This window comes from Pleurodeles waltl, chromosome 2_2 (assembly GCF_031143425.1).
Source record: "Pleurodeles waltl isolate 20211129_DDA chromosome 2_2, aPleWal1.hap1.20221129, whole genome shotgun sequence".
NCBI classification, from domain to species: domain Eukaryota; kingdom Metazoa; phylum Chordata; class Amphibia; order Caudata; family Salamandridae; genus Pleurodeles; species Pleurodeles waltl.
The window spans coordinates 1,120,761,111-1,120,786,219 of NC_090439.1; the positions used below are offsets into that span (position 1 = coordinate 1,120,761,111).

Here is a 25,109-nt window from a genome sequence, read left to right on the forward strand (position 1 = left end):
GGGGCCGGAATCTCCATGGCGGCGCTGTTTGCAGCACCGCCATGGAGATTCAGCCCATGCAGGGGAAATCCGGCGGGAAACCGCCGGATTCCCTTTTCTGACCGCGGCTTTACCGTCGCGGTCAGAATGGGCTGGGAAGCACCGCCAGCCTGTTGGCGCTGCTTCCGTGGTCCCCGGCCCTGGCGGTCTTGGACCGCCAGGGTCGGAATGACCCCCATAATGTCTAATGCAGAAGAGAGTGTGTTGGAACTCGACCTCACACCTTACCTCCATCTTAGAATGAGGGAGATAAGGTCTCTCTGCAAAATAAAAAAAATAAAAGCTGGCATAAACCCTTCCAAAGCACAGCTCCAGGAGCTGCTGGCAGAGTTTGACCAAGCCAACTCCTCTGAGGATGACCTCCCAGAGGATGAAGCTAGTGACTTGGAGGAGAATTCCCCCCCTCCAGTCCTAATTAGGGAGATCAGGGCCCCTCAAGCCCTGACTCCAACTGTGATAGTCAGAGATGCTGCTTCCCTCACAGGAGGGTCCAGCACCTCTGTAATCACTGAGGATAGCCTCAGTGAAGATGACATCCTGCTAGCCAGGATGGCCAAAAGATTGGCTTTAGAGAGACAGCTCCTAGCCATAGAAAGGGAAAGACAAGAGATGGGTTTTGGTCCCATCCATGGTGGCAGCAACATAAATAGGGTCAGAGATTCTCCTGACATGTTGAAAATCCCAAAAGGGATTGTAACTAAATATGAAGATGGTGATGACATCACCAAATGGTTCACAGCTTTTGAGAGGGCTTGTGCAACCAGAAAAGTAAACAGATCTCACTGGGGTGCTCTCCTTTGGGAAATGTTCACTGGAAAGTGTAGGGATAGACTCCTCACACTCTCTGGAAAAGATGCAGAATCCTATGACCTCATGAAGGGTAGCCTGATTGAGGGCTTTGGATTCTCCACTGAGGAGTATAGAATTAGGTTCAGGGGGGCTCATAAATCCTCGAGCCAGACCTGGGTTGATTTTGTGGACTACTCAGTGAAAACACTGGATGGTTGGATTCAAGGCAGTGGTGTAAATGATTATGATGGGCTGTACAATTTATTTGTGAAAGAACACCTATTAAGTAATTGTTCAAATGATAAACTGCATCAGCATCTGGTAGACCTAGGACCAATTTCTCCCCAAGAATTGGGAAAGAAGGCGGACCATTGGGTCAAGACAAGGGTGACCAAGACTTCCACAGGGGGTGACCAAAAGAAAGGGGTCACAAAGCCTCCCCAGCGGAAGAGTGTTGAGACATCCAAAGGTAAAAATAGTAAAGAGTCTTCTACAGGCCCCCAAAAACCTGCACAGGAGGGTGGGCCCAGACCCTCTTCACAAACCTATTTTGGGTACAAGGGTAAAAGCTTTGATCCCAAAAAGGCCTGGTGTCGTAGCTGTAATCAGCCTGGACACCAAACTGGAGACAAGGCCTGTCCCAAGAAAAGTACCACTTCTAACTCCACTCCAGCTAACACTGGAATGGCCAGTCTCCAAGTGGGATCAACAGTGTGCCCAGAGCAAATCAGGTGTCACACTGAAGCTACATTAGTCTCTGAGGGTGGGGTGGATTTAGCCACACTGGCTGCCTGGCCTCCTAACATGCAAAAATACAGGCAGCAGTTCTTAATTAATGGGACAAGTGTAGAAGGCCTGAGGGATACAGGTGCCAATGTCACCATGGTGACAGAGAAACTGGTTTCCCCTGGTCAATACCTGGCTGGACAAACGTATCCAGTCACCAACGCTGACAATCAGACTAAAGTACATCCCATGGCAATGGTAACTTTAGAGTGGGGAGGGGTCAATGGCCTGAAACAGGTGGTGGTCTCCTCAAATATCCCTGTAGACTGTTTGCTTGGAAATGACCTGGAGTCCTCAGCATGGGCTGAGGTAGAATTGAAAACCCATGCAGCCATGCTGGGTATCCCTGAACTGGTGTGTGTCAAGACAAGGGCACAGTGCAAGGCTCTGGGTGAAAAAGTAGTGTTGGAGCCTGGAAAAAGGGCCCAGCCTACCAAGAGAAAAGGAAAGACAACTGGGGGACCAGTTGCAACACAACAACAAAAAGAGAACCTCTCTTCTCAGGAAGAAGTTCTGCCCTCTGAGGGAACTGAGCCTATGGAGTTAGGACCTTATCAGGTTGAGCTCTTAGGCCCCGGGGGACCCTCAAGGGAACAGTTGTGTAAGGGACAAGAAACCTGTCCCTCTCTTGAAGGCCTTAGGCAGCAAGCTGCTGAAGAGTCCAATGGAAAGAAAACAGGAACACATAGGGTCTATTGGGAAGATGGACTCCTTTACACTGAGGCAAGAGATCCCAAACCTGGTGCCACTAGGAGAGTGGTAGTGCCTCAGGAGTTTAGGGAGTTCATACTGACCTTAGCCCATGATATTCCTCTTGCTGGGCATTTGGGACAGACCAAGACGTGGGAGAGACTAGTCAACCACTTCTATTGGCCCAACATGTCCCAGAAGGTCAAGGAGATTTGTGTCTCCTGTGCTACCTGTCAAGCCAGTGGTAAGACAGGTGGACACCCAAAGGCCCCCCTCATTCTACTTCCAGTGGTGGGGGTCCCCTTTGAAAGAGTGGGTGTGGACATAGTGGGTCCACTTGAACCTCCCACAGCCTCAGGGAACCTATACATACTAGTAGTAGTGGATCATGCTACTAGATACCTTGAAGCAATTCCCCTTAGGTCGACTACCGCCACTGCAGTAGCCAAGGCACTCATTGGTATCTTTACCAGAGTGGGTTTTCCTAAGAAGGTGGTGTCTGACAGAGGTACCAACTTTATGTCAGCATACCTGAAACACATGTGGAATGAGTGTGGGGTGGCTTATAAATTCACCACACCATACCATCCACAAACCAATGGTCTTGTTGAGAGATTCAACAAGACATTGAAAGGCATGATCATGGGGCTCCCTGAAAAACTCAAAAGGAGATGGGATGTCCTCTTGCCATGTCTGCTTTTCGCTTACAGAGAGGTGCCTCAGAAGGGAGTAGGGTTCTCACCCTTTGAACTTCTGTTTGGCCACCCTGTAAGGGGACCACTAGCTCTTGTGAAAGAAGGCTGGGAGAGACCTCTTCATGAGCCTAAGCAAGATATAGTGGACTATGTACTAGGCCTACGTTCAAGGATGGCAGAGTACATGGAAAAGGCAAGCAAAAACCTTGAGGCCAGCCAACAGCTCCAGAAGTTTTGGTATGACCAAAAGGCTGCAATGTTTGAATTTCAACCAGGGCAGAAAGTCTGGGTTTTGGAGCCTGTGGCTCCCAGGGCACTTCAGGACAGATGGAGTGGCCCTTACCCAGTGCTAGAGAAGAAGAGTCAGGTCACCTACCTGGTGGACCTAGGCACTAGCAGGACCTCCAAGAGGGTGATCCATGTGAACCGCCTTAAGCTCTTCCATGACAGGGCTGATGTGAATCTGTTGATGGTAACAGATGAGGACCAGGAAGCTGAGAGTGAACCTCTCCCTGATCTCCTCTCCACAAACCCTAAAGATGGCTCAGTTGATGGAGTGATCTATTCAGACACCCTCTCTAGCCAACAGCAATCTGACTGTAGGAAGGTCCTGCAACAGTTTGCTGAGCTCTTTACCCTAACCCCTGATCAGACACACCTGTGTACCCATGATGTGGACACAGGGGACAGCATGCCTGTCAAAAACAAAATATTCAGACAGTCTGATCAAGTTAAGGAAAGCATCAAGGTGGAAGTCCACAAGATGCTGGAATTGGGAGTCATTGAGCACTCTGACAGCCCCTGGGCTAGCCCAGTGGTCTTAATCCCCAAACCTCACACGAAAGATGGAAAGAGAGAGATGAGGTTTTGTGTGGACTACAGAGGACTTAATTCTGTCACCAAGACAGATGCCCATCCCATTCCAAGAGCTGATGAACTGATTGACAAATTAGGTGCTGCCAAATTCTTAAGTACCTTTGACTTAACTGCAGGGTACTGGCAAATCAAAATGGCACCAGGGGCAAAAGAAAAGACAGCATTCTCCACACCTGATGGGCATTATCAGTTTACTGTTATGCCCTTTGGTTTAAAGAATGCCCCTGCCACCTTCCAAAGGTTGGTGAATCAAGTCCTTGCTGGCTTGGAGTCCTTTAGTGCAGCTTATCTTGACGATATTGCTGTCTTTAGCTCCAGCTGGCAGGATCACCTGGTCCACCTGAAGAAGGTTTTGAAGGCTCTGCAATCAGCAGGCCTCTCTATCAAGGCATCCAAATGCCAGATAGGGCAGGGAACTGTGGTTTACTTGGGTCACCATGTAGGTGGAGGCCAAGTTCAGCCACTCCAGCCTAAGATCCAGACTATTCTGGACAGGGCAGCTCCAAAAACCCAGACTCAAGTCAGGGCATTCCTTGGCTTGAATGGGCATTACAGGAGGTTTGTGAAGGGATATGGATCCATAGTGACAGCCCTCACAGAACTTACCTCCAAGAAAATGCTCAAGAAGGTAAACTGGACTGTAGAATGCCAACAGGCCTTTGACACCCTGAAACAAGCAATGTGCACAGCACCAGTTCTAAAAGCTCCAGATTACTCCAAGCAGTTCATTGTGCAGACAGATGCCTCTGAACATGGGATAGGGGCAGTTTTGTCCCAGACAAATGAAGATGGCCTTGACCAGCCTGTTGCTTTCATTAGCAGGAGGTTACTCCCCAGGGAGCAGCGTTGGAGCGCCATTGAGAGGGAGGCCTTTGCTGTGGTTTGGTCCCTGAAGAAGCTGAGACCATACCTCTTTGGTACTCACTTTGTAGTTCAGACTGACCACAGACCTCTCAGATGGCTGATGCAAATGAAAGGTGAAAATCCAAAACTGTTGAGGTGGTCCATCTTTATAGTGGAACACAGACCTGGGACTGCCCATGCCAATGCAGATGGCCGATGGCCTTTCCAGTTTCTTCCACTTAGAAAATGAAGACTCTCTTGGGAAAGGTTAGTCTCATCCTCTTTCGTTTGTGGGGGGAGGGGGGGGGTTGTGTAAGGAAATGCCTCCTTGGCATGGTTACCCCCTGACTTTTTGCCTTTGCTGATGCTAAGTTTTGATTTGAAAGTGTGCTGAGGCCTGCTAACCAGGCCCCAGCACCAGTGTTCTTTCCCTAACCTGCACTTTTGTTTCCACAATTGGCACACCCTGGCATCCAGGTAAGTCCCTTGTAACTGGTACCCCTGGTACCAAGGGCCCTGATGCCAGGGAAGGTCTCTAAGGGCTGCAGCATATCTTATGCCACCCTGGGGACCCCTCACTCAGCACAGACAGACTGCTTGCCAGCTTGTTTGTGCTAGTGGGGATAAAAAGACTAAGTCGACATGGCACTCCCCTCAGGGTGCCATGCCAACCTCACACTGCCTATGAAGTATAGATAAGTCACCCCTCTATCAGGCCTTACAGCCCTAAGGCAGGGTGCACTATACCATAGGTGAGGGCATAAGTGCATGAGCACTATGCCCCTACAGTGTCTAAGCAAAACCTTAGACATTGTAAGTGCAGGGTAGCCATAAGAGTATATGGTCTGGGAGTCTGTCATGCACGAACTCCACAGCACCATAATGGCTACACTGAAAACTGTGAAGTTTGGTATCAAACCTCTCAGCACAATAAATGCACACTGATGCCAGTGTACATTATATTGTATCATACACCCCAGAGGGCACCTTAGAGGTGCCCCCTGAAACCTTAACCAACTACCCGTGTAGGCTGACTGGTTTTAGCAGCCTGCCACACTCCAGACATGTTGCTGGCCACATGGGGAGAGTGCCTTTGTCACTCTGTGGCTAATAACAAAGCCTGTACTGGGTGGAGGTGCTTCACACCTCCCCCTGCAGGAACTGTAACACCTGGCGGTAAGCCTCAAAGGCTCACCCCCTTTGTTACAGCACCCCAGGGCACTCCAGCTAGTGGAGTTGCCCGCCCCCTCCGGCCACGGCCCCACTTTTGGCGGCAAGGCCGGAGGAAATAATGAGAACAAGAAGGAGGAGTCACTGGCCAGTCAGGACAGCCCCTAAGGTGTCCTGAGCTGAGGTGACTCTAACTTTTAGAAATCCTCCATCTTGCAGATGGAGGATTCCCCCAATAGGATTAGGGATGTGCCCCCCTCCCCTCAGGGAGGAGGCACAAAGAGGGTGTACCCACCCTCAGGGCTAGTAGCCATTGGCTACTAACCCCCCAGACCTAAACACGCCCTTAAATTTAGTATTTAAGGGCTCCCCAGAACCTAGGAAACTAGATTCCTGCAACCTAAGAAGAAGAAGACTGCTAAGCTGAAAAACCCTGCAGAGAAGACGGAGACACCAACTGCTTTGGCCCCAGCTCTACCGGCCTGTCTCCCCCCCTTCTAAAGACACTGCTCCAGCGACGCTTTCCCCATGGACCAGCGACCTCTGAATCCTCAGAGGACTGCCCTGCTCTAGAAGGACCAAGAACTCCCGAGGACAGCGGCCCTGTTCACCAAAGACTGCAACTTTGAAACAAAGAAGCAACTTTGAAACAACTTGCGTTTCCCGCCGGAAGCGTGAGACTTGACACTCTGCACCCGACGCCCCCGGCTCGACTTGTGGAGAACAAACACTTCAGGGAGGACTCCCCGGCGACTGCGAGACCGTGAGTAGCCAGAGTTGCCCCCCCTGAGTCCCCACAGTGACGCCTGCAGAGAGAATCCCGAGGCTCCCCCTGACCGCGACTGCCTGCTCCTCAGATCCCGACGCCTGGTAAAGACTCTGCACTCGCAGCCCCCAGGACCTGAAGGATCCGAACTCCAGTGCAGGAGTGACCCCCAGGAGGCCCTCTCCCTTGCCCAGGTGGTGGCTACCCCGAGGAGCCCCCCCCTTGCCTGCCTGCATCGCTGAAGAGACCCCTTGGTCTCCCATTGAAACCTATTGAAAACCCAACGCGTGTTTGCACACTGCACCCGGCCGCCCCCGCGCTGCTGAGGATGTACTTTCTGTGCTGACTTGTGTCCCCCCCGGTGCCCTACAAAACCCCCCTGGTCTGCCCTCCGAAGACGCGGGTACTTACCTGCTGGCAGACCGGAACCGGGGCACCCCCTTCTCCATTGAAGCCTAAGCGTTTTGGGCACCACTTTGACCTCTGAACCTGACCAGCCCTGAGCTGCTGGTGTGGTAACTTTGGGGTTGCTCTGAACCCCCTACGGTGGGCTACCTTGGACCCAAACTTGAACCCCGTAGGTGGTTTACTTACCTGCAAAAACACTTACCTCCCCAGGAACTGTTGAAAATTGCACTGTGTTTAGTTTAAAAAAAGCTATATGTGATTTATGTGAAAACTGTATAGGCTATTTTGCTAATTCAAAGTTCCTAAAGTACCTACCTGCAATACCTTTCATTTGAAGTATTACATGTAAATCTTGAACCTGTGGTTCTTAAAATAAACTAAGAAAATATATTTTTCTGTACAAAAACCTATTGGCCTGGAATTGTCTCTGAGTGTGTGTTCCTCATTTATTGCTTGTGTATGTACAACAAATGCTTAACACTACTCCTTTGATAAGCCTACTGCTCGACCACACTACCACAAAATAGAGCATTAGTATTATCTCTTTTTGCCACTATCTTACCTCTAAGGGGAACCCTTGGACTCTGTGCATACTATTCCTCACTTTGAAATAGTGCATACAGAGCCAACTTCCTACAACGAGTTATAGTTACTTTAGATAACTCTAACTATAACAGGTGAATTTCTTCGGTTTGGTACATTTAAAATGTGAGCCTAACTATAACGTCCCTGCAACCTTTGGTTTTTTTAAGTGAATTGCTATTTTGTTTCGTATTTCCTTACTATAACGTCCCTGTAACGTTTGATTTTTTCAGTGAATATATATATATATAAATATACATATACATATACATATATATATATATACATATATATATATATTTAATTCGGGAAGGAGATAACAGATGCTGGCGCATCTTGTTGTGTAGCTCTGTTCGCTGACTCATCATTAATAAACAGTGCAGGCTTGATTCAAACTCTATAAATAAATTTAGGAACCCGAGCACAGGGCCCTAAGAAACTGCAGGCCTGGGGGAAAAAATCATCCTTGTGCCCCCTTCTGGGGGCCATGAAGTCTCATGTGTGCTGCTGAGTTGCAAAACTCCTAATTTACACTGCTACTGACATGGGGCTGGCCTTGCTGGATATTGGGATATTCCCAGGTGTTGGGGGCCTTGAGGCCTCTTGCACCCCGCTGCTGCTCAGAGGAGCTATATAGTGCCCTGCCTGGCATGCACAGTGCACCACGTCTGGCCCTGCTGCTCTTTTCACTGGTTCTAAGAGGTCGAAGTGGGTGGGAACTACTGGGATCAGCATTCCCTTACATTTTTTTGCACAATGCAAATCCTTTCCTACAATTTGTGAAAAAGAAAATGCCTTCGTAATGGCAGCATGTTCCTGTAGCTCGTGATTTCTGTCGATAGCATAGCTTGTGCTCCGCTGGAAAAATGGAGGCCAGGACAGAGTCAAGTTTTTTTAGACTCACTTGAATTCTGGTGCGGGCATTATCACTGGATGGGTGAAACAGTTCCCATCTTAGGGCCAAAGCCCTGGGTGGGTGCTATTATTCTGGGCAACATGCCTTGTTAGCAGGCCTCGTTCTATCAGATAAGTAAATATTTTACATTTTGATGCTCGCATCAGTGCCTGAAAGGCCACCTCTACCATCTTCCTATCTACTTTAAAAGATCTTTATTTGCCTCCAGTGATGTGGTCTCTCCATTTTCAAACATCTTACTTGTTTTACCTGCAAATGAAAAAACTTAACCGCAGAATGGGCACGTGTTCTGTGACACCTTAATCCAGGTGGCATTTTTTTGCTAATAGTGTGCACTCTTACTGTTGTATAACTGAGCCGACACCCAGCTGATCATCTCACTGACAGGAACCCCTACAACTGCTGAGAAGAACTTCTACAACGGGATGGAAGCCGTCGCCGCCTGGATGAAAGAGAGCTGCCTCAAGCTCAACTCAGACAAGACCGAAATCCTCATCCTGGGACCCTCCACATCTGCCTGGGACGCCTCCTGGTGGCCTGCGACACTCAGCAACCACCCCCCCTAATGAACCACGCATGCAACCTCAGCTTCATCCTGGATTTATCTCTCGCTCTGACCTGACAGATCAACTCTGCCACATCCTCCTGTTTCCACACACTCCCTGGTCACCAGCCGGCTCGACTATGGCAACGCCCTCTACACCAGCACCACCCAGAAGAATTTGAAGAAACTACAGCACACGCAGAACACCTCCAACAGCCTCATCCTGAACACCCCCCACCGCAAGCACATCACCAAACACCTGAAAGACCTACATTGGCTCCCTGTTGAGAGAAGGATCAACTTTAAACTCCTCTTTCATGTATACAAGGCTCTCCACGACTTAGGACCTACCTTAACCACAGCATCACCTTCTATTCCCCTGCCAGACCTCTCTGCTCCACTCAACAGACACTGGCCACTGTACGCCGCATACGGAAGACTTCGGCTGGAGAAAGATCCTTTGCCTACCTCGCGGCAAAGAGCTGGAACACCTTGCCCCCGCACCTCAGGCAGTCACCATTGTTACCTCAATTCAGAAAGGACCTTAAGACCTGGCTCTTCGACTGAAGCACAAAGGACCAAACCCCCACAGCGCTTTGAGACCCTTACGGGTAAGTAGTTGCGCTTTACAAAATCTGATTGATTGATTGAGGTATTTAGAATGTCCTATCTGCCCTGCACAGTTCACCATCACTGGCCTTCCTGCGATTTATACTTTTCCTGCCGGGAAACCAGACATTCTGTCCTTAAATGTAGATGCAGTTTGCATGCTATAACTTCACTTTGAAAAAGTTATTATTTAACCCCCATCATAGTCTTAACCTGTTGACAGACCGCAGTGCAACCTCATACCTTGGGTGACAAGATGACTCCATTCACTAGGACACAATTTCTCCTGTTCGGGATTTTTACCTATCAGTGCATTCTGGGAGTTGTAGTCTTGGTTCAATTTAGTGGGACCTGCACACCTGATGAAAATGGCATGCAAAAAACAAAGCCCTGGAATAGAAAAGTGGTGCCCAGGTGACATGAAGCCGTCTGGTCACCCTACTCCTTATGCCTCCAGCCCGGTCTGCCAGTGCTGCTCAACACCTAAACAAATGTTGTCACCTCTCTATAGGTTTAAATGATGTTTGTCAGAGTATGTGTTTTAGCAAAGAGAAACACGTCTCTGCAGGACTAACATTGCCTTTCTTGGTTGTTCTATTTAAGATGTCGACGAGTGTTCCTACGAGGAGCGGTGTCGCCGGGAGCTGGGGAACACCTGCGTGAACACCATCGGCAGCTACGAATGCAGCTGCCAGCCGGGCTTCAGGGCGCTGAACCTCTCCTGCGTGGGTAAGCGGCCTTTAAAGGTGCTGCACACCATCTGTGAGAGCAGCAGTGACTTTCTGAAGTGTGAACAACTGGGCTACCATACTGAGACTGTCCAGTGGAGCTGAAGCTTATCTCCGTAGAATAATAATGAAATTATAAGTTAACGGAAGGAGTTCATATACAGTTACACAAGACAGAATGCTCATGGAACACAGTAGTGGCACCCTACATTATGTTAACTGGAACCTCATGACGCATCCAAATACAGCTTTACTTATACCAGAATAACTTATTGCCTTTAGGTCTCACCTACTAGCCAGAGAATGACATGACTGCTGCAAGACAAATTGTTAGCTTACTGTGAGATTAGAGCCCGTTCATTGCTTACCATTGGTTGGCTTTATCATCACTCTCATTTGTCAGCTTGTGTGGGCTTTCCTTCCTCCTCTTATGTTTGTCCCACCCATGGAGCATGCACACATTACCCAAGCATTACTTTTGTATTTTTGGTTTAAGCACTCTATGAGAGTACATGTGTTTTCCATCTGTCTCCCTTGTGTACCATCTGTCTCCCTGCCCCTCCGCCAGGCTCCATGTTCCTCTGTCTCAGTCACATGCTTCTCCGCTTATCCACGCCAACTCCACAATGCTTTCTCTCGCCCATTTGCTTTTCTCCCACTCACTTCCTTTGTATCATTTTGTCCCACCCTCAATGTTGTTTCCACTCCCCCGCTACTACCCACCACTGTGTTTCCCTGTGTTGCTGGCTGCTCCGGAGTTGCTTCCCCTACCCGCTAAAAAAAAAAAAAAATAACACTGATCTAACTTGGATTGGTAACCACTTTTTTTTTAATTTTTTTTAAAGCTGCTTTGTCATTTTATAGATGCATGCATGCTTGGTCCGAGCGCTTACAAATTGACACGGCCAGCCCTGTCAAATACTTTCCTTATTGTTTATTGTTTAGCCATGCTGCACAGCACTGAGGATGTTGTGCAGGTCATCCAAAAACTGGCAAAGACAATAGGTTCCAAACGATTTGGCAATGCTTGTTTCAATCGAGGTCGTCTGGCTATCTTTCTGTGTACTGTTGCAGATCAGAGGTCTTTATTTAGAGGAGAGATGAACGACACTTTGTAAATTTGTCTTCATGACTATTTCACAGGTGTGATCTTGCTGCACCAGGCCTCCTAAAATGCATTATGGTAGATGTAGTCCAATCAGTTACTGGTACTCACGTTTGCTGTTGTTTTAGCAATCAAATCCTTGGTCAGCCAGTGCTGAAAAATCCTGACACGTATTTTGTGGTTCTCTTTCACTCACCAGAACAGAGAGGCCTTCATTTGGGGGTGCTTACTCGCTGCGCATAGGTGTAGAACCACTGAACTTACTGCCTCAGAGCAAAGTTTATAGATAAAAACTTTTGCTCAAGAATTATTTTAGACTTGCATTCTTATTTAAAAAAACAGTGCATCTTAGATTGCACCAGGACGTTGTTGACCGAGTACCCAGCTTCTTCTGCCGATAGAAGAATAAGGATGTTCCTACAGCGTGTTTGTCGCACACAGGCCTTTGAGGGGCAGATCATTGCCAGATTTCCAGGTTTGCGTTTTAAGATCAGTTTACAGACAATGAATCTAAATGGGGGTGCATTTATATAGTCATTGACTATCTTAAATAGTTAGCATGGATCCAGCCCTTCTGGACATAGGTGGGACATGCCTGCTGTGCAGAGTATCCTCCTAAGAAGCTTGTAACACTGGCCACTGCAAAGGAACGAGATTAGCATTTGTGAGATGCCAGGAGGAGGAAGATGTTTCTAAAAGCACAGGAGAGCAAAGAAGGGAATTAAAAGCGCAAACGCATACATAGAGAGTAACACTGCTAAATAGGTGAAGCAATGGCACAAACATTATTTAAATGTTAGATTATATGTCTACATATCAGGAGAAATATTGTGAAGCCAAAATATTGAGGCATAAATATTGCATATCATGAATGTAAGTGCATAAATGTAAGTGTATATTTGCCATTCTCAGCGTACCGCCATGAAGATATAAAGATATATATAAATATATGTATATATATATCTACAAGGTACATGTTAGTGAAGTCAGGTACAGTAAACTCATACTTACCTAAATGTACTTACGTTCACAATATTTTTGTTCTCGCTGTTTAGGGTTTGATACTTTGGCCCACAATATTGTTTCCTTTATATTCTGGTGGAATCCTGTGAGCTGAAATGTTGGGCTGGTTTGAGAAGCTGAAGAGCAAAAACATGTGGAAGACAACATTGAAAAAGGATAAGTGTAAGGAAATGCCTCCTTGGCATGGTTGCCCCCTGACTTTTTGCCTTTGCTGATGCTATGTTTACAATTGAAAGTGTGCTGAGGCCTGCTAACCAGGCCCCAGCACCAGTGTTCTTTCCCTAACCTGTACTTTTGTATCCACAATTGGCAGACCCTGGCATCCAGATAAGTCCCTTGTAACTGGTACTTCTAGTACCAAGGGCCCTGATGCCAAGGAAGGTCTCTAAGGGCTGCAGCATGTCTTATGCCACCCTGGAGACCTCTCACTCAGCACAGACACACTGCTTGCCAGCTTGTGTGTGCTAGTGAGGACAAAACGAGTAAGTCGACATGGCACTCCCCTCAGGGTGCCATGCCAACCTCTCACTGCCTATGCAGTATAGGTAAGACACCCCTCTAGCAGGCCTTACAGCCCTAAGGCAGGGTGCACTATACCATAGGTGAGGGTACCAGTGCATGAGCATGGTACCCCTACAGTGTCTAAACAAAACCTTAGACATTGTAAGTGCAGGGTAGCCATAAGAGTATATGGTCTGGGAGTCTGTCAAACACGAACTCCACAGCACCATAATGGCTACACTGAAAACTGGGAAGTTTGGTATCAAACTTCTCAGCACAATAAATGCACACTGATGCCAGTGTACATTTTATTGTAAAATACACCACAGAGGGCACCTTAGAGGTGCCCCCTGAAACTTAACCGACTGTCTGTGTAGGCTGACTAGTTCCAGCAGCCTGCCACACCAGAGACATGTTGCTGGCCCCATGGGGAGAGTGCCTTTGTCACTCTGAGGCCAGTAACAAAGCCTGCACTGGGTGGAGATGCTAACACCTCCCCCAGGCAGGAGCTGTGACACCTGGCGGTGAGCCTCAAAGGCTCACCCCTTTGTCACAGCCCAGCAGGGCACTCCAGCTTAGTGGAGTTGCCCGCCCCCTCCGGCCACGGCCCCCACTTTTGGCGGCAAGGCTGGAGGGAACAAAGAAAGCAACAAGGAGGAGTCACTGGCCAGTCAGGACAGCCCCTAAGGTGTCCTGAGCTGAAGTGACTCTAACTTTTAGAAATCCTCCATCTTGCAGATGGAGGATTCCCCCAATAGGGTTAGGATTGTGACCCCCTCCCCTTGGGAGGAGGCACAAAGAGGGTGTACCCACCCTCAGGGCTAGTAGCCATTGGCTACTAACCCCCCAGACCTAAACACGCCCTTAAATTTAGTATTTAAGGGCTACCCTGAACCCTAGAAAATTAGATTCCTGCAACTACAAGAAGAAGGACTGCCTAGCTGAAAACCCCCTGCAGAGGAAGACCAGAAGACGACAACTGCCTTGGCTCCAGAAACTCACCGGCCTGTCTCCTGCCTTCCAAAGATCCTGCTCCAGCGACGCCTTCCAAAGGGACCAGCGACCTCGACATCCTCTGAGGACTGCCCCTGCTTCGAAAAGACAAGAAACTCCCGAGGACAGCGGACCTGCTCCAAGAAAGGCTGCAACTTTGTTTCCAGCAGCCTTGAAAGAACCCTGCAAGCTCCCCGCAAGAAGCGTGAGACTTGCAACACTGCACCCGGTGACCCCGACTCGGCTGGTGGAGATCCAACACCTCAGGAGGGACCCCAGGACTACTCTGATACTGTGAGTACCAAAACCTGTCCCCCCTGAGCCCCCAGAGCGCCGCCTGCAGAGGGAATCCCGAGGCTTCCCCTGACCGCGACTCTTTGAATCCAAAGTCCCGACGCCTGGGAGAGACCCTGCACCCGCAGCCCCCAGGACCTGAAGGACCGGACTTTCACTGGAGAAGTGACCCCCAGGAGTCCCTCTCCCTTGCCCAAGTGGAGGTTTCCCCGAGGAATCCCCCCCTTGCCTGCCTGCAGCGCTGAAGAGATCCCGAGATCTCTCATAGACTAACATTGCGAACCCGACGCCTGTTTCTACACTGCACCCGGCCGCCCCCGTGCTGCTGAGGGTGAAATTTCTGTGTGGACTTGTGTCCCCCCCGGTGCCCTACAAAACCCCCCTGGTCTGCCCTCCGAAGACGCGGGTACTTACCTGCAAGCAGACCGGAACCGGGGCACCCCCTTCTCTCCATTCTAGCCTATGTGTTTTGGGCACCACTTTGAACTCTGCACCTGACTGGCCCTGAGCTGCTGGTGTGGTGACTTTGGGGTTGCTCTGAACCCCCAACGGTGGGCTACCTTGGACCAAGAACTGAACCCAGTAAGTGTCTTACTTACCTGGTAAAACTAACCAAAACTTACCTCCCCTAGGAACTGTGAAAATTGCACTGTGTCCACTTTTAAAACAGCTATTTGTCAATAACTTGAAAAGTATACATGCAATTTTTATGATTTAAAGTTCCTAAAGTACTTACCTGCAATACCTTTCGAATGAGATATTACATGTAGAATTTGAACCTGTGGTTCTTAAAATAAACCAAGAAAATATATTTTTCTATACAAAAACCTATTGGCTGGATTTGTCTCTGAGTGTGTGTACCTCATTTATTGTCTATGTGTATGTACAACAAATGCTTAACACTACTCCTTGGATAAGCCTACTGCTCGACCACACTACCACAAAATAGAGCATTAGTATTATCTATTTTTACCACTATTTTACCTCTAAGGGGAACCCTTGGACTCTGTGCATGCTATTCCTTACTTTGAAATAGCACATACAGAGCCAACTTCCTACATTGGTGGATCAGCGGTGGGGTACAAGACTTTGCATTTGCTGGACTACTCAGCCAATACCTGATCACACGACAAATTCAAAAATTGTCATTAGAAATTGATTTTTGCAATTTGAAAAGTTTTCTAAATTCTTAAAAGACCTGCTAGGGCCTTGTGTTAGATCCTGTTTAGCATTTCTTTTAGAGTTTAAAAGTTTGTAAAAGTTTGAAATAGATTCTAGAACCAGTTGTAGATTCTTAAAAAGTATTCCAACTTTTAGAAGCAAAATGTCTAGCACAGATGTGACTGTGGTGGAACTCGACACCACACCTTACCTCCATCTTAAGATGAGGGAGCTAAGGTCACTCTGTAAAATAAAGAAAATAACAATGGGCCCCAAACCTACCAAAATACAGCTCCAGGAGCTTTTGGCAGAGTTTGAAAAGGCCAACCCCTCTGAGGGTGGCAACTCAGAGGAAGAGGATAGTGACTTGGAGGAAAATTCCCCCCTACCAGTCCTATCTAGGGAGAACAGGGTCCCTCAAACCCTGACTCCAAAAATAATAGTCAGAGATGCTGGTTCCCTCACAGGAGAGACCAACACCTCTGAAATCACTGAGGATAGCCCCAGTGAAGAGGACATCCAGTTAGCCAGGATGGCCAAAAGATTGGCTTTGGAAAGACAGATCCTAGCCATAGAGAGGGAAAGACAAGAGATGGGCCTAGGACCCATCAATGGTGGCAGCAACATAAATAGGGTCAGAGATTCTCCTGACATGTTGAAAATCCCTAAAGGGATTGTAACTAAATATGAAGATGGTGATGACATCACCAAATGGTTCACAGCTTTTGAGAGGGCTTGTGTAACCAGAAAAGTGAACAGATCTCACTGGGGTGCTCTCCTTTGGGAAATGTTCACAGGAAAGTGTAGGGATAGACTCCTCACACTCTCTGGACAAGATGCAGAATCTTATGACCTCATGAAGGGTACCCTGATTGAGGGCTTTGGATTCTCCACTGAGGAGTATAGGATTAGATTCAGGGGGGCTCAAAAATCCTCGAGCCAGACCTGGGTTGACTTTGTAGACTACTCAGTGAAAACACTAGATGGTTGGATTCAAGGCAGTGGTGTAAGTAATTATGATGGGCTGTACAATTTATTTGTGAAAGAACACCTGTTAAGTAATTGTTTCAATGATAAACTGCATCAGCATCTGGTAGACCTAGGACCAATTTCTCCCCAAGAATTGGGAAAGAAGGAGGACCATTGGGTCAAGACAAGGGTGTCCAAGACTTCAACAGGGGGTGACCAAAAGAAAGGGGTCACAAAGACTCCCCAGGGGAAGAGTGATGAGACAACCAAAACTAAAAATAGTAAAGAGTCTTCTACAGGCCCCCAAAAACCTGCACAGGAGGGTGGGCCCAGAGCCTCTTCACAAAACAATGGGTACAAGGGTAAAAACTTTGATCCCAAAAACGGCCTGGTGTCATAGCTGTAAACAGCATGGACACCAAACTGGAGACAAGGCCTGTCTCAAGAAAGGTTCCACTCCAAACTCCCATCCAGGTAACACTGGTATGGCTAGTCTCCAAGTGGGATCAACAGTGTGCCCAGAGCAAATCAGGGTCCACACTGAAGCTACTCTAGTTTCTGAGGGTGGGGTGGATTTAGCCACACTAGCTGTCTGGCCGCCTAACATGCAAAAATACAGACAGCAACTCTTAATTAATGGGACTAGAATAGAGGGCCTGAGGGATACAGGTGCCAGTGTCACCATGGTGACAGAGAAACTGGTTTCCCCTGGCCAATACCTGACTGGAAAAACTTACACAGTCACCAACGCTGACAATCAGAGAAAAGTACATCCCATGGCAATGGTTACTTTAGAATGGGGAGGGGTCAATGGCCTGAAACAGGTGGTGGTCTCCTCAAATATCCCAGTGGACTGTCTGCTTGGAAATGACCTGGAGTCCTCAGCATGGGCTGAGGTAGAACTAAAAACCCATGCAGCAATGCTGGGTATCCCTGAACTGGTGTGTGTGAAAACAAGAGCACAATGCAAGGCACAGGGTGAACAAGTAGAGCTGGAGTCTGGAAGAATGGCCCAGCCTACCAAGAGAACAGGAAAGTCAGTTGGGAAACCAACTGCAACACAGCAAAAGAAAGGGAACCTCTCTTCTCAGGAAGAAGTTCTGCCCTCTGAGGGAACTGAGCCTTTGGGGCTTAAACCTTATCAGGTTGAGCTCTTAGGCCCAGGGGGACCCTCAAGGGAGGAGCTGTGTAAGGGACAAGAAACCTGTCCCTCTCTTGAAGGCCTTAGGCAGCAAGCTGCTGAAGAATCCAAGGGCAAGAAAAATGGAACACATAGGGTCTATTGGGAAGATGGACTCCTGTACACTGAGGCCAGAGACCCCAAACCTGGTGCCACTAGGAGAGTGGTAGTGCCTCAGCTGTTCAGAGAGTTCATCCTAACATTGGCCCATGACATTCCCCTTGCTGGACATTTGGGACAAACCAAGACGTGGGAGAGGTTAGTCAACCACTTCTACTGGCCCAATATGTCCAACATGGTTAAGGAGTTTTGCCTCTCCTGCCCCACCTGTCAAGCCAGTGGTAAGACAGGTGGGCACCCAAAGGCCCCCCTCATTCCACTTCCAGTGGTGGGGGTCCCCTTTGAAAGAGTGGGTGTGGACATAGTTGGTCCACTGGAACCTCCCACAGCCTCAGGAAATATGTATATCCTGGTAGTAGTGGATCATGCTACCAGGTATCCTGAAGCTATTCCCCTTAGGTCGACTACTGCCCCTGCAGTAGCCAAGGCCCTCATTGGTATCTTTACCAGAGTGGGTTTCCCTAAGGAGGTGGTGTCTGACAGAGGTACCAACTTCATGTCAGCATACCTGAAACATATGTGGAATGAGTGTGGAGTGACTTATAAATTCACTACACCTTACCATCCACAAACTAATGGCTTAGTTGAGAGATTCAACAAGACATTAAAGGGCATGATCATGGGGCTCCCAGAAAAACTCAAAAGGAGATGGGATGTCCTCTTGCCATGTCTGCTTTTCGCTTACAGAGGGGTGCCACAGAAGGGAGTAGGATTCTCACCCTTTGAACTTCTGTTTGGTCATCCTGTAAGGGGACCACTTGCTCTTGTTAAAGAAGGCTGGGAGAGACCTCTCCATGAGCCTAAACAAGACATAGTGGACTATGTACTTGGCCTTCGCTCTAGAATGGCAGAGTACATGGAAAAGGCAACCAAAAACCTTGAGGCCAGCCAACAGCTCCAGAAGTTTTGGTATGACCAAAAGGCTGCACTGGTTGAGTTCCAACCAGGGCAGAAAGTCTGGGTTCTGGAGCCTGTGGCTCCCAGGGCACTCCAGGACAAATGGAGTGGCCCTTACCCAGTGCTAGAAAGGAAGAGTCAGGTCACCTACTTGGTGGACCTGGGCACAAGCAGGAGCCCCAAGAGGGTGATCCATGTGAACCGCCTTAAACTCTTCCATGACAGGGCTGATGTGAATCTGTTGATGGTAACAGATGAGGATCAGGAGGCAGAGAGTGAACCTCTCCCTGATCTTCTGTCATCAGACCCAAAAGATGGCACAGTAGATGGAGTGATCTACTCAGACACCCTCTCTGGCCAACAGCAAGCTGATTGTAGGAGAGTCCTACAACAGTTTCCTGACCTCTTCTCCTTAACCCCTGGTCAGACACACCTGTGTACCCATGATGTGGACACAGGAGACAGCATGCCTGTCAAAAACAAAATCTTTAGACAGTCTGACCATGTTAAGGAAAGCATCAAGGTGGAAGTCCACAAGATGCTGGAATTGGGAGTAATTGAGCGCTCTGACAGCCCCTGGGCTAGCCCAGTGGTCTTAGTCCCCAAACCTCACACCAAAGATGGAAAGAAAGAGATGAGGTTTTGTGTGGACTACAGAGGGCTCAATTCTGTCACCAAGACAGATGCTCATCCAATTCCAAGAGCTGATGAGCTCATAGACAAATTAGGTGCTGCCAAATTCTTAAGTACCTTTGACTTGACAGCAGGGTACTGGCAAATAAAAATGGCACATGGAGCAAAAGAGAAAACAGCATTCTCCACACCTGATGGGCATTATCAGTTTACTGTTATGCCCTTTGGTTTAAAGAATGCCCCTGCCACCTTCCAAAGGTTGGTGAATCAAGTCCTTGCTGGCTTGGAGTCCTTTAGCACAGCTTATCTTGATGATATTGCTGTCTTTAGCTCCACCTGGCAGGATCACCTGGTCCACCTGAAGAAGGTTTTGAAGGCTCTGCAATCTGCAGGCCTTTCTATCAAGGCATCCAAATGCCAGATAGGGCAGGGAACTGTGGTTTACTTGGGCCACCTTGTAGGTGGAGGCCAAGTTCAGCCACTCCAACCCAAGATCCAGACTATTCTGGACTGGGTAGCTCCAAAAACCCAGACTCAAGTCAGGGCATTCCTTGGCTTGACTGGGTATTACAGGAGGTTTGTGAAGGGATATGGATCCATTGTGACAGCCCTCACTGAACTCACCTCCAAGAAAATGCCCAAGAAAGTGAACTGGACTGTGGAATGCCAACAGGCCTTTGACACCCTGAAACAGGCAATGTGCTCAGCACCAGTTCTAAAAGCTCCAGATTATTCTAAGCAGTTCATTGTGCAGACTGATGCCTCTGAACATGGGATAGGGGCAGTTTTGTCCCAAACAAATGATGATGGCCTTGACCAGCCTGTTGCTTTCATTAGCAGGAGGTTACTCCCCAGGGAGCAGCGTTGGAGTGCCATTGAGAGGGAGGCCTTTGCTGTGGTTTGGTCCCTGAAGAAGCTGAGACCATACCTCTTTGGGACTCACTTCCTAGTTCAAACTGACCACAGACCTCTCAAATGGCTGATGCAAATGAAAGGTGAAAATCCTAAACTGTTGAGGTGGTCCATCTCCCTACAGGGAATGGACTTTATAGTGGAACACAGACCTGGGACTGCCCATGCCAATGCAGATGGCCTTTCCAGGTTCTTCCACTTAGAAAATGAAGACTCTCTTGGGAAAGGTTAGTCTCATCCTCTTTCGTTTGGGGGGGGGGGTTGTGTAAGGAAATGCCTCCTTGGCATGGTTGCCCCCTGACTTTTTGCCTTTGCTGATGCTATGTTTACAATTGAAAGTGTGCTGAGGCCTGCTAACCAGGCCCCAGCACCAGTGTTCTTTCCCTAACCTGTACTTTTGTATCCACAATTGGCAGACCCTGGCATCCAGATAAGTCCCTTGTAACTGGTACTTCTAGTACCAAGGGCCCTGATGCCAAGGAAGGTCTCTAAGGGCTGCAGCATGTCTTATGCCACCCTGGAGACCTCTCACTCAGCACAGACACACTGCTTGCCAGCTTGTGTGTGCTAGTGAGGACAAAACGAGTAAGTCGACATGGCACTCCCCTCAGGGTGCCATGCCAACCTCTCACTGCCTATGCAGTATAGGTAAGACACCCCTCTAGCAGGCCTTACAGCCCTAAGGCAGGGTGCACTATACCATAGGTGAGGGTACCAGTGCATGAGCATGGTACCCCTACAGTGTCTAAACAAAACCTTAGACATTGTAAGTGCAGGGTAGCCATAAGAGTATATGGTCTGGGAGTCTGTCAAACACGAACTCCACAGCACCATAATGGCTACACTGAAAACTGGGAAGTTTGGTATCAAACTTCTCAGCACAATAAATGCACACTGATGCCAGTGTACATTTTATTGTAAAATACACCACAGAGGGCACCTTAGAGGTGCCCCCTGAAACTTAACCGACTGTCTGTGTAGGCTGACTAGTTCCAGCAGCCTGCCACACCAGAGACATGTTGCTGGCCCCATGGGGAGAGTGCCTTTGTCACTCTGAGGCCAGTAACAAAGCCTGCACTGGGTGGAGATGCTAACACCTCCCCCAGGCAGGAGCTGTGACACCTGGCGGTGAGCCTCAAAGGCTCACCCCTTTGTCACAGCCCAGCAGGGCACTCCAGCTTAGTGGAGTTGCCCGCCCCCTCCGGCCACGGCCCCCACTTTTGGCGGCAAGGCTGGAGGGAACAAAGAAAGCAACAAGGAGGAGTCACTGGCCAGTCAGGACAGCCCCTAAGGTGTCCTGAGCTGAAGTGACTCTAACTTTTAGAAATCCTCCATCTTGCAGATGGAGGATTCCCCCAATAGGGTTAGGATTGTGACCCCCTCCCCTTGGGAGGAGGCACAAAGAGGGTGTACCCACCCTCAGGGCTAGTAGCCATTGGCTACTAACCCCCCAGACCTAAACACGCCCTTAAATTTAGTATTTAAGGGCTACCCTGAACCCTAGAAAATTAGATTCCTGCAACTACAAGAAGAAGGACTGCCTAGCTGAAAACCCCCTGCAGAGGAAGACCAGAAGACGACAACTGCCTTGGCTCCAGAAACTCACCGGCCTGTCTCCTGCCTTCCAAAGATCCTGCTCCAGCGACGCCTTCCAAAGGGACCAGCGACCTCGACATCCTCTGAGGACTGCCCCTGCTTCGAAAAGACAAGAAACTCCAGAGGACAGCGGACCTGCTCCAAGAAAGGCTGCAACTTTGTTTCCAGCAGCCTTGAAAGAACCCTGCAAGCTCCCCGCAAGAAGCGTGAGACTTGCAACACTGCACCCGGCGACCCCGACTCGGCTGGTGGAGATCCAACACCTCAGGAGGGACCCCAGGACTACTCTGATACTGTGAGTACCAAAACCTGTCCCCCCTGAGCCCCCACAGCGCCGCCTGCAGAGGGAATCCCGAGGCTTCCCCTGACCGCGACTCTTTGAATCCAAAGTCCCAACGCCTGGGAGAGACCCTGCACCCGCAGCCCCCAGGACCTGAAGGACCGGACTTTCACTGGAGAAGTGCCCCCCAGGAGTCCCTCTCCCTTGCCCAAGTGGAGGTTTCCCCGAGGAATCCCCCCCTTGCCTGCCTGCAGCGCTGAAGAGATCCCGAGATCTCTCATAGACTAACGTTGCGACCCCGACGCCTGTTTCTACACTGCACCCGGCCGCCCCCGCGCTGCTGAGGGTGAAATTTCTGTGTGGACTTGTGTCCCCCCCGGTGCCCTACAAAACCCCCCTGGTCTGCCCTCCGAAGACGCGGGTACTTACCTGCAAGCAGACCGGAACCGGGGCACCCCCTTCTCTCCATTCTAGCCTATGTGTTTTGGGCACCACTTTGAACTCTGCACCTGACCGGCCCTGAGCTGCTGGTGTGGTGACTTTGGGGTTGCTCTGAACCCCCAACGGTGGGCTACCTTGGACCAAGAACTGAACCCAGTAAGTGTCTTACTTACCTGGTAAAACTAACCAAAACTTACCTCCCCTAGTTACTGTGAAAATTGCACTGTGTCCACTTTTAAAACAGCTATTTGTCAATAACTTGAAAAGTATACATGCAATTTTTATGATTTAAAGTTCCTAAAGTACTTACCTGCAATACCTTTCGAATGAGATATTACATGTAGAATTTGAACCTGTGGTTCTTAAAATAAACTAAGAAAAGATATTTTTCTATACAAAAACCTATTGGCTGGATTTGTCTCTGAGTGTGTGTACCTCATTTATTGTCTATGTGTATGTACAACAAATGCTTAACACTACTCCTTGGATAAGCCTACTGCTCGACCACACTACCACAAAATAGAGCATTAGTATTATCTATTTTTACCACTATTTTACCTCTAAGGGGAACCCTTGGACTCTGTGCATGCTATTCCTTACTTTGAAATAGCACATACAGAGCCAACTTCCTACAATAAGTAGCTGAACTGCAATTTTTCATCGGTGCATAAGCAAGAAGTAAAGACCACGTGGCCTGCAGGATATTGAATGAAGGAGGGTCCTGCTTAAGCTTGCCAGCCTTGTGCTGGAAAAGGCAATTATACCACATGGGACATGTCTCAGGATATTAAATGACCTTGAACAGTGGCCTCAGCACACTATCAACCCATTCTAATACTTCACTGCCACTGCAAAGAGTTCAAAACACCAGCAGCAAGGATTTGTAGCCCATGTCACAAAAGTGGGAGCAGGTATGTGGCTGCTAACTACAGTCCACTCAACCTCCAGTCAGGAGCGTACGACTTGTGTGAACCTCTTGTGAAGGACTGGGCAGTCAAACACTTAAAAAGAGCCTGCTTTATACTCATTTTATTGACCTCAGAAGAATGAAAGGCTGAGTGGACTCAGAAGGATTTAAACGTGTGCCAATGACGTGAAACACATGTCTCTGCAGTGGATGCACCAGCCAACTGAGCCTCTAGGCCTAACTCCTTTTATTGTCTTCAGGCCTGTTGATCATCACGGTTGAGGTCCTTGAAGAAATGTATAGTCTCCCAAAACCATGGCAAGATGAAAGCATGGGAGGAGCAGCCTGGGCCCCTAAAAAGCAACGAAGAAGCAGCCAGAGGGAACTGGGGCAAGAGGTGTTGCAGATGAAATGCCAGCCAAGTTTCCAATGATGAATATTAATAAAGACAATAATATTAATATAAGAGATAAAGTCCCCCCTGCAGTACATTATAAGGATATTGAAAATCACAGAGGAGTTCCATAACTATATAGGTTATGGAGCTCCAAAGTGACGTGCAATATCCTTATCATGTATGTCAGGGGATACCTTATCCCATATAGTACATGGTCATCATTATTCCCAAAAAACACTGAAAACCTTGATGCGTAGCTCTTTCTTATGAAAAAGTGAGCAGGTTTGCAAACATGAAGAGTAAAAATAAAACCTCTAGTGCAAAATTAAACTCATCGAAAACCTGTTTGATATTTGTTGCAATCAGATATTAGAAGCAGTTCAATACAGGTCAGTTGTTTTAAAATAAATAAATAAAAGCCGCAGTAGCTCAGAAAGTGTTGAAACATGCAGAAAGGTTCTAGATGTTCTCCGAGGAGTGCAAAAAAAATATTCTCTCTGCTTGTCATTGTAAGCTAAAAAATAGAGCAGAAGAAAGAAAAGCAATGTTCCCTTTCCGTTGCTTTAAACAGTTGCTCCAGTTAAATCGTGGGTTATAAAGAAATTAGTGACTGCTATTTACACAGGGATTACAGAATTCCATGTATTATTATATTATTAATACAATAATAATGATAATAATAATTAGTGGTATTATTGCTTGTTTTTATATAGCTTTTCACACTGGACTTCTATTTCGTACCTAACTGCCGCGGGTCACCCAGATGGGATTGGGAACAGCAAAATGCCAAAAAGTGCTCGCTTCCTGACATGCCCCCCTCCCCGGAACATCACATACCAACAGCAGCGCGCGGGTAGCTTCCTATTTTCCAGAATGTTCTCTTCTGGAAAGTCGCTGATGACATCACCAGTTTACCAGCCAATGAGGAGGCAGCGAGCCCTCCTGTCTATGTCCACGCTCAGTCGGTGAGGCCTTGTTGCCTTTGCTATCCTCCATGAAGCCAGGGGCTCCAGTAGAACTCTGGCCCACTTTCAGAAGGATGCTGCCGGTGTAGGTGCCACAAGGTTCAAGGTCCAAGATGCAGAACGGCATTGAAGCACACGGGTCATTCTCCAGTCCTAGTGAGGGAGACCCCCAGACTCCTCATAGCCCCACCAAGATGGAGAACCCACGAGTCCATGTCCTTCTAAGAGGTTGCAGCCCCAGCCCTGCTGCCCTAGCCAAAGGATGAGGGCTCGAGGAGAAGGCCGGGGGTGCAG

General features: G+C 48.4%; 1 protein-coding gene across 1 annotated transcript in view; it reads left to right on the top strand.

Moving 5' to 3' along the window:
* The window catches only part of LOC138282912 (latent-transforming growth factor beta-binding protein 4-like), a 269,263-nt gene that overhangs the window by 46,132 nt on the left and 198,022 nt on the right, over nucleotides 1-25,109 (top strand). Inside the window, exon 7 of the mRNA XM_069220935.1 lies at nucleotides 10,317-10,442. Coding sequence (XP_069077036.1) covers nucleotides 10,317-10,442 — 126 coding nt within the window. The remainder of the gene's footprint in view (nucleotides 1-10,316; nucleotides 10,443-25,109) is intronic.